Below are 10,406 nucleotides of genomic sequence, written 5' to 3' on the forward strand. Positions count from 1 at the left end.
GATTTGCAAAAAACGGGTGGATTGTTTGTTAATTGTGAATCTATTAATCTATAACAGTTAGTTTTAGTTTAACTATAAAAGTTAATTCAATGAATAGCGTAGATTTTAGACTAAAAATGAATGGTTTAGATTAGACGAGTTATCATGGCTATAATTTTATTCTAGCCATTGTAAAATTATCCAAAAACTCTTTAGTTGTCGATTTCTACCACATATTGAATTCTAATGAGTTGACTTTTTTTCATTTTCATTGACCCTTGCGTGATATACACCGACTTTTTTTTTGTTTTTTTTTTCATTTTCTCCATTTTCTCCATTTTCCCTCATTCTTTCACTCAATATCTTTTTCTTATGCATACACTCTCCACCCTTCGTAACTATATAAATATCCCTCCCTTGATTCTTCTCACTCAATTTCTAGTATAGTCAATGATATAACAGAAAAAATAAGAAAAATGGGAGAAAAAATAAAGTAACATGCTTACTACATTAAGATCAACATCATACAAAAAAACCACAAACTAAAAATTAACAAGTGATTGCAATTGACAACCAAAAAAATCTAAATATCTAGAATCCAAGACAATTTCTAGAAGTAGCTATTAACAATTTCTTTTTATTACTAATTACCCAAATAGTTATAAATATAATGAACCATATCCATAATTTGGTTGGTAGTAATCTTGGCTTTTGTTACAAAAGTAGCCCCCACAATGACAATTAGTTGTAGATTAAAGCCAAGAAACAAGTGCCCAAAAATTTCTCATGTTACCTGTCTCCCTCCCACAATCATTACCTGCCCCCTAAAAATTAAACCTCTTCTTCCATCTTTTTTTTTTTTTTTTTACTCTCTTCTCCACTCTCCCTCCTGCAATTGCAATTCAATTCTCTCTCCAACATTGCACTTTCATACTTTTTGATTCTCATTTACTCCCCCCAAAATTCATTTATTATTCTAAATATAATCCTATTTTTTTTATCTTTTTGTTTTGTTTTGTTTGCTGTTTCTCTGCTGCACTTCATCAGTGTCAATTTAATGGATCTGCAACCCACAATTTCTCTCTCCTCAACCCACCATTTTCTCTCTCCTTCAATGTAGCAGCAAAAAAAAAATAAAGAAAAAGAAAAAAAAACGACCCATGAATCCTCTTTGCTGCATTGCTCCAGTTTCCGTCGATCGCGAAAAACCCACTTCAACAAACGTGATCGGAAAACATCCAGACTCAGGATTCGAACACGCGACCTCATTAAAACACCAGCACCATCAAATCAGCAACAATGGTGGTATCAATTTGGGGTTTTCACGGCACAGTTACTCAGCCCAAGTATCATCAGTGAGCAGTAACAATACTTGTGTACCGTTAGATCATCATCATCATCATCATGAAGCAGAAGATGTGATGATGATGAACGGTCGAGATTTGAGGGTGTATGGTAGTAGTAATGTAGTAGCTGGGATCTTGTACAAGTGGGTTAACTATGGTAAAGGGTGGAGATCAAGGTGGTTTGTTTTAGAAGATGGGGTTTTGTCTTATTATAAATTGCATGGTCCTGATAAGATCATGGTCGCGAGTTCGAGTCCTAGGAGTGAAAAAAATGGGGTCAGGGTTATTGGGGAAGAGTCAGTTAAGTATTTGAGAAAGAATAATAGTTGGGGGAAGACTGGTAGTAGTAATAATGGAAATGGGAGTTTAATTAGTAGTAATAATAATGGGATTAATAGTAATAATAGTAATAGTAGTAGTATTGGTAGTTGGGTTAGTACTAATAGTAGTTTGTCAACTTATAATAAGCATTGGAAGCCCTTTGGTGAAGTTCATTTGAAGGTGTGATTTTGATTTGACTTGTGTTTATGTTTATGTTTATGTTTATGTGTATGTTAATTTGTTAGTTTTTCTTGGTTAATATTTGTTATGAATTCTTGTTGTTGCTAGTATGCATGTGTTTGGTATAGTAGGGTGATTGTAATGTGTAGTTTTGTTAGTATATGGAGTGTGTTTTTAGGTCTTAAGTCGGATGGTTAGGCTAAGGGTAAGACGGCTGCATACATTTGGACCGTTTAAGGGAAACTATGGAATCCTCAGTGGAATTGGTTTGTTGGTTCATTTGCTAATATTTGTACTAGGCAGACTTCCAAAAGAAAAGAAAAGGAGGAAGAAGATTGGGTGTGCTTGGTGTGGATTCAAAGCGTTCGAGATCGGTATTACCCCCTATTGTGTTTGGTTTACTTCAATGAGTTAGAATTAGGCACCTTAGTTGGATTTTGTAGTCTGAATTGAGATCACAATTCAGTTATAGGTCAGTTTAATCCCATTATTATTACTACTAATTAAACTCTTTGGTGGGGGGGGGGGGGGGGAGGGACTGTATAGAGTATAGACAGTGCCAGTTTCTCTTTGGTGGGAATGTTTTTGCTTTCCAATGCATGGCCTCATATATTTGTTCCAAGTGTTTCCTAACCACCTTTCTTGCCCTTTTCTGGTATGATGGGATGTTTCATGAATTATGCTTGTGTATGTTGGACCACAAATATCATTTCTTTCATCCATGGACCATGATCTGGCTGAGTTGCTCTCTTGTGCCAAATTTCTCAAATTTGTTTGAGACTCGGGCCGTGATCAGTCTCCTTCTGGATGCCTGTCTTAGTTTTCCCAAATTCATAGCTTATTCTCAAGGCTGAACTTGCACCAACGGTGTCTACATGATTAAATCTGTCAAATCAAGTATAAGCTTGTTTTACTGGATTGTGTTGTATATGAAAGGCATTGTTTCCCTGAGATGTACTTTTTATTTTATCTTTGATTGATAGCTCCCTGGGCTAGATATATTTTCATGAAAACAATGGCAAGTTTGTCTGATGAGCTGTGTACTGTTCAATCTGAAGCTGAACCATTGATCAGCCTTCCGCTCACATGCTATGTGTTTATTCTACTTCGCGGAGATGTACGCATAAATCATTATCAATTATTGACTGTAGGGTTCTATTTCTTGTGAGGATAGAATCATATAATTGGTATGAAAATGACAGGAGATGAAATGAAAATGAGACAAACTTCTTGTGTAGATAAAGTAAACTTTTGCAGATGTGCAATTAGCTTGTGATAGTAATTATGTTTCCGGAAGATGGCTCATTATTGCTGCCTTGCAGGTTTCTTCAGTTCGTGCAAGCAAGTCAGATGATAAAAGGCTGAGCATATTTACGGGAACTAAGACTCTTCACTTGCGTTGCGTGTCCAAAGAAGATAGAGCAGCATGGATTGAGGCACTCTTAGCTGCAAAAGACCTTTTCCCCAGGGTGTTAGCAAGCAATGATTTCGCTCCTGAAGAGATTGCTGTGTCAACAGAGAAGCTTCGACGAAGGATGTTGCAGGAAGGCATTGCAGAGCCAGTGATTAATGATTGTGAATCTATTATGCTCATTGAAGTCTCTGAGCTGCAAAATCAATTTAAAGCTCTTCAACGGAAACACGTCTCGTTGCTGAAGACTTTGAGACAGTTAGAGGTATCCCTCATAAAACACCCAACTCTATGGAACTGCCGTGTTCTATGATTATGCAGTCTGAGGATTAAAGTAGTAGCATTTCCAATTTGAAATTCTGTTAAATAACAATGGGGTGCTATGGCATAATAGTACAAGAAATCTAAAGCTTTATACTCTCTGTGTGAAGATTCTTACCTCATTCCAGTCGTATTACAGAAGCAATTCACAAGATTGAGCACTGTTGTTCAGAAGCGAATCCCTTTACAGATAAAAAATTCTGAAGCCTTACTTAATTTGAGAATTCTCATGCTCCTCTCTTTTCTGTCATACTTATTTCTCTTTTAGCTATATTCTCTTAACAAAATGCTACTTCCTTCATATGCGAACTTTTTCCGATGTGGATCAGCCTACGAGAAAAAATTTCCTTCCGAGATTTTCAATTGAATCATGTTGCTGTATGTTTATACTTATTCTTTACTGTTCACATTATCTCTTGACAAGGTATCTTTTGGGCTGTAACTAAGTTTAGGATTTGTTCTATTCTACTTTTTTTTTTTATCAAAATTTTTCTATTCTGGACCTTTTTTTAATTATTCTGAATAATTTTCTTAATATATTTAGGACTTTCTTGACTTTTCTGGCCTTTATTTTAACTTATCCTTAACTTTTATGAGCTATTCCAACTTTTGGAACATTCCTTAGTTTTCTTTGAACTTTGTAAACTTTTCTTAAAGTTCTGAACTAATTTGAACATCACTTAATATTTCTAAAAGTAAGTTGAACAGACTTCCATTATCAGTAACTTCTCTCAGTTCTCTGTGCTTTTCTACAATGTGGATCCCACTTATTGGGGGTTACTCTATAGGTTGCACTCAATACTATATTGAACTTCACGGGCTGTTTTATATGGGTATTGTAGGTGGGAATGGGACTTCAATCCGAATGTGTGAAATATACCTCATGTGTGGAAAATCCCATGTTTGGTATTTGGGATTGGCATTATTGGGGGGATGTGGATGAGGATTAAATGGGGATGTTCCCATCAGAATAGTACGGGGAGGGGTAGTATTAGGTGGGAATAGAAAGGGTAAAATATGACCTTTATCTCTGAATGAAAGGGAAGGAGGGAGTATATTTAGTAAGGGTAGTTACAAAGTATTTTAAATTTCCGACTTCATTCTTAACGCCCATTAAAAAAGTTAATGACACTATTTTACTGAATCTCCACTCATCAATTCCCAACCTCAAGTCCCTCAGTTCCCAGTCTTACATATCAACCTAGAGTTGGCAAGTAGGTCGTGTCAAATTCGTGGTCGTGTCTAGTAATAACTGCATCCGAATTCCTTCAACACTAACCGTAATTGATTGGGTCAAAATTCTGACACTAACCCAACCTGTCATCAAAAAATCCACCCATTGTATTATAAAACAAACAGGTCAAAAAAATCTCAACACCAACCCACTAATTACGTCGCCGGTTCATTTCATGCTATCGAGTTAGTGTCGAATCTATACCAAATGCTCCGCTAGGGTAAGAACGCTTTTATTATGGATTTGTGGTAGCTTTCTACCAATCATCACTACTACCTGATTTGTGGTAGCTTTTATTATGTTCCTGTTAAAAATTGCCCTGCATTTGAGATTATGTTTGTACTGATTTTATAGTTCTTGTAGGACGGGAAATCCTTCAAATTTCTGCTTAATCTATCTGGTTGTGTCTGCATCTTCTTGATACTACTAATCCATGTTTCAAGTTGAAATTTTGTTCCTTAAAAGTACCTTGATGTGTAATCTCTTGTGAATTTTCCCTGAATTTCAGACTGAGAAGATAGAGTTGGAGACAACTGTAGTAGATGAAACAAAGAGAAGAGATTCATGTTGCGGACAAGGAAATAGAAGATTCAGTGGTTGGTGGTGCACTTATACTTTTACACTTGCCAACATTCTCTTCTTTACTCTTTTTGCAGCCTGACCTGTGACATCAGTCGCGTTTGATTTGCAACAGCCAGTAGTGACTCCTAGTACATTGCCTTTTTTAAAAAAAAATTCTACATCAATAACTTGTATCTCTCATTGGTTGTGTGAAATATCTTCCCAAACAAACCTTCTTTGAAATTTGTTGTCTTATTTTTTTTTATCCACATATTTTGGTTTTCTCTTTGCACCTCAGTCGGTCTTTTTGGTTCCGGAAGTTTTCCCTTGTCTTACTCATCTAACTTTTACCAGCTCATTTTTCTTTATTTAAACTCTTTTTCTTTTACTTTTATTGTCTCTTTTGTGATGGAAATGATTTTTTATTGACGAGTCATGTTAGCCTATCCCAAATAAGGTTGGGACTAAGGTTTTGTTGTTGTTGTCTTATGTATCTACAATTTCATGTTCTGTACTTTCCACCTTCTAATATTTGTTCTGAACTTGTTTAATATTGTTTCATGGACCTGCATGTTCTACTACCTATGTTGAATTTCATCTATACTGGAAATTGAGAAGGTTTTATGTATAAAGAGGACCTGGAATTTTTCTTACTAGAAATTAACGTAATTATTATGGTGTTTTTTTCCCTCTTGACATGGTGTGCAAATGATAATATTCACTCTGGTGAGCTGCTGATAATATTATCTATTTTATGATAAACAAATGCTCTTTCAAATCTTGCAGATTTCTATTCCATCATGTCTGAGGGCAGTGGATCTGATTCTGATGTGGACAATGAGAGTCAAGATGGCGTGGATGCTGAATCGGATGAAGAAGATGGTGCATATTTTGATACAAATGATTACTTGGCTTCAGAGTTTTTGAGAAGTGCCTCTTGTAGGGGAAGGGAATCCTTTGCCGATGCTTGCAGTTCACTAGGGCAGGACTGCTCACAGGAGCTTCAAATGGGTATTAGACCTGCGGTATACCCTTATATTAATCGAAGGGATAGCTTTCCTGAGCCAAAAGAAAAAGAAAAGCCTATGGGTTTGTGGTCGATTATCAAGGACAATATTGGGAAGGACCTCTCTGGAGTTTGTCTTCCTGTTTACTTTAATGAACCACTCTCTTCACTGCAGAAATGTTTCGAAGACTTAGAATATTCACATTTGGTGGATCAAGCTCTTGAATGGGGGAAGCTGGTAAGACTGTCCCCTTTTTTGGGTCTGACTTGAAAGTTCTCTAACGATTACTGTCTAACTACTTTATCTGCTGCTGTAGAGTCATTTAATGTAGTTATCATTGTTTCATTTTACATGTAAGTGTTCTCTAGATAGTACATAGCTACTTTATTCAGCATAGTGACATATTGACCCTTAAAAATTGACCCCTTTGCCTTTCCATTGTAGCAATTAGGAACCGTAACTTTTTCTGAAAGTGAAATTAAGCCCTGAACCTGATGCACATATATGTGGTACGTCTCACCCAAAAATGTGACGTGGTATAATTAAACAATTAAATTTACTTCATATATTGCTAATCTACACTCCTGCTTTCAGTTTTGCCAAAATCTTCAATTGTCCTCGATCAAAATTCATACTCCCAGACACAGGCCTTTGTTTCTGTGATGCTTTTATTAATATTTCATCTTTTATTAAAGATTAGTAAGAATTAAATTTCATCATATCAAGATCTGTGATGCTTCCGAGTTCTCTAAATCTATTAGTTAGTTTGGTTTGAGTTGTAGTCTGACTGACTGAGAGAGTGGCTGCGTTACTGCAGGGAAATGACTTGATGAGAATTTTGCATGTAGCTGCCTTTGCAGTATCTGGATATGCTTCAACTGAAGGTCGCCAATGCAAACCTTTCAATCCCCTTCTTGGAGAGACCTACGAGGCTGACTACCCAGACAAAGGCCTTCGTTTCTTCTCTGAAAAGGTTTTTGTTTTCTTGAATGCTCAGAATTCTTTGTTAGTTTGCTTTAGAACCTGTTTCAAGTGTAGATTGTGTTAGAACCTAGATTGTTTTTTTGCTTTGCACTAGTTTCATATGATCATAGCCTTTTGCTTCTTGTGGCTTAGGATATGATTTGCTGCTTCTGCTAAGAGCTGGAAATTGGAATTAGTTGCTGCATCACTTTCATACGTTAACTGGAATTGTTGAAACTACAGGTCAGCCACCATCCTATGGTTGTTGCTTGTCATTGTGAGGGCAGAGGCTGGAAATTCTGGGCTGACTCAAATCTCAAGGGTAAGTTCTGGGGACGCTCAATCCAACTGGACCCAGTTGGTATTCTTACTCTTCAGTTCGAGGATGGTGAGACCTTTCAGTGGAGCAAGGTGACAACTTCTATATACAACATAATAATTGGTAAAATTTACTGTGATCATTATGGCACCATGCGCATCAAAGGAAGTGGTAATTATTCCTGCAAGTTGAAATTCAAGGAGCAATCCATTATAGATCGGAATCCACATCAGGTAACCTGTCTGATCTAGCTTAGTAACTCAGGATAGGGATGTCAAGAATAAATTAGTATTCCTCTACTGCTTTGGTAGGTGGACCATGTCTGCTTGCTTATATTTCTATTCCTGCACTTTGATCATTTAATATAGCGCTGATAATATCGAGTTTGAGGAAGGCCAAGTCAGGAATTTCCTTACTATTTCTTTAAAGGGTTCTCACTTTGATTTTCTTTTTGGATTGAAATTCAGCATTCTAGCAGTAACCGATATAATAGTTGATTGAGTGCTACATGATCGTCATTTCTTTTAAAGACAATTTGCACTAAGAAGAAACTTCTTATTTTTAGGAATGTCATGACAAACAAATTAGATTCTCGTTCATACCCCTCCAATCCCAACCCCGAATCCAAAGCCATACACTTCTTAAACCATATGCCACATAAATGTTATGGCACTCATAACTGATGATAGGGTTGCTTTCTTATGTGATGCTGCTTGAATATGTTCATAAATATCATATACATGAACTTACATTGCTCGCTAATGCCTATTGGCTTGTAGGTTCATGGTTTTGTACAAGACAACAGAACTGGAGAGAAAGTTGCAATGTTGGTAGGAAAGTGGGATGAGGCAATTTACTATGTCTTGGGGGATCCCACCACGAAGCCGAAGGGCTATGATCCAATGACAGAAGCTGTCTTGCTCTGGGAGAGAGACAAATCTGCTACTAAGACTAGATACAACCTCACACCTTTTGCAATATCTTTGAATGAACTGATTCCTGGTTTGCGAGAGAAGTTGCCACCAACAGACTCAAGGCTTAGGCCAGATCAGAGACACTTGGAAAATGGAGAATATGAGCTGGCAAATGCAGAAAAACTGAGACTCGAACAGTTGCAACGACAGGTACCCATTGCATGAGTAAAGTAACATTTATATATACTCATTACTGCAGGGCATACCTTCACAAACACATCTACTTACCCATCTCACCTACCATATTAAAGGATAATCTACGCATAGTAACTGCGAGTGTCCAAAGGTGAATGTCCTGTGGATGATTACAATAATAATGACTAATGCTAAAATTCATATAGCAGAACTCAACTCATTAACTTGGCACTCATAACTGATGATGTCCTAGACCGCCTGGTTAATTCAGCTACATGGATCATGTGTCAAACTATTACCCCGAAATCATGTCATTTGTGATTAATATCCATATTTACACACTAGTCCATGTCAAGTTGGAGGATTTGAGAATTATTCAACTAATTTAAATATGTGCTTCCTTAGTTATAGCTTAAGCATAATGCATTAACTATTATCTTGCACGTCACACATTGAACAAAGCAGAAACAGATCCTGAGAAACTTATCTAGATTTGAACCTTTTGCAGGCAAGGAGGATACAAGAAAGTGGATGGCAACCAAGATGGTTCAAGAAAGACGAGGATGGTTGCTACCGTTACATGGGTGGTTATTGGGAAACAAGGGAACAGGGTAATTGGGAAGGGATTCTTGATATATTTGGACAGAGGAGTGACATTATTCTACCTTGTAATAGTATACCAGAAGAAGAATGAGCGATTTTCCTTGCCTGAACTCATTCTTTTTTCTATCTAGAAAAGTGCTTATTCTTGTACTGTTGTAGGTTAGCTATATGTGGCAATTTGGGATTGTGGGATATCTAGGAATTTCTCAAGTAAATGTACCACCATTGTTTTACTTCTTAGGTGTAGATGTAGCCAGTGTAACTGTGGAAGTTACATTAGATGTTTTCTTGTAGGTGCCTGCATTGTTCTTCAAGTGCTCAGTTTATTTTACCCCTCCTCCTGAGTACTAAATGTCGGATTATTAGACGTGCTTTTTCCCTCCTTGTTCTTGCTGTTAAGCAGAGCAGTAGAGACGCAGAGTGTATGTATCATGTATGATCAATGAGATTGGTATCAAAACAAAGAAAAAAGATAAAAGTTGTTTTACTTGGCGTCGATGTTATTTTACAGTCTTCTTACTGGTATTTGAAGTGCGTTTTTTTCGTGCTACATTGTGTAACTTCGAGTTACATTCGAATATCCCTGGTAATGAAGGCTTTGTTTGGTTGGACGTAAAACATCTCTAGTGTAAATCGATTTTTATGGAAAATAATTTACAATGAAAATGCAATTTCAAAATTAGTATTTTGTTGTTTGGTTCCATGTAAGAAAAATGATGAAATGAAAGTAAAATAAAAGGTAAAGTAAGGAGGTAGTGAGAGGAGGGTGCAAGAGAGATAAGAAAAAGGAAGGCAAACACTTTTACTTTCATTTTGAAGGAAAAATGGTTTTTTTTTTATCAATAGGAGAACAATTTTACTTTTAGAGAAAATGATTTTATACTTATTTGCAAACCAAACAATGTAAAATTGAAAAAAATGAAAACAATTTTTCAAAAAAATGTTTTACGCCCTATCAAATGGATCTTAAATTGCATTTCTAACGAAGTGTCGGGAAAGAGTAAGCTTTTATTTTTCGTTAAAATCTTTCGAATGGTGGAGACTAGTATGGG

The 10,406-nt window shown here is 36.4% G+C and overlaps 1 protein-coding gene across 1 annotated transcript; it reads left to right on the forward strand.

Annotated features, from left to right (window-relative positions):
• The first annotated feature begins 756 nt into the window (after window positions 1–756).
• On the forward strand, window positions 757–9,573 carry LOC104897223 (oxysterol-binding protein-related protein 1D). Its single transcript, XM_010684056.4, has 8 exons — window positions 757–1,826; window positions 3,149–3,502; window positions 5,301–5,388; window positions 6,140–6,597; window positions 7,178–7,333; window positions 7,567–7,875; window positions 8,422–8,766; window positions 9,260–9,573. Exons 1-8 carry the CDS (start codon window positions 1,140–1,142, stop codon window positions 9,443–9,445), a joined length of 2,583 nt encoding a protein of 860 aa, XP_010682358.2. The 5' UTR covers window positions 757–1,139; the 3' UTR covers window positions 9,446–9,573.
• Window positions 9,574–10,406: the final 833 nt, after the last annotated feature.

The sequence above is a fragment of the Beta vulgaris genome, chromosome 6 (assembly GCF_026745355.1).
Source record: "Beta vulgaris subsp. vulgaris cultivar EL10 chromosome 6, EL10.2, whole genome shotgun sequence".
Taxonomy (NCBI): Eukaryota; Viridiplantae; Streptophyta; class Magnoliopsida; order Caryophyllales; family Amaranthaceae; genus Beta; species Beta vulgaris.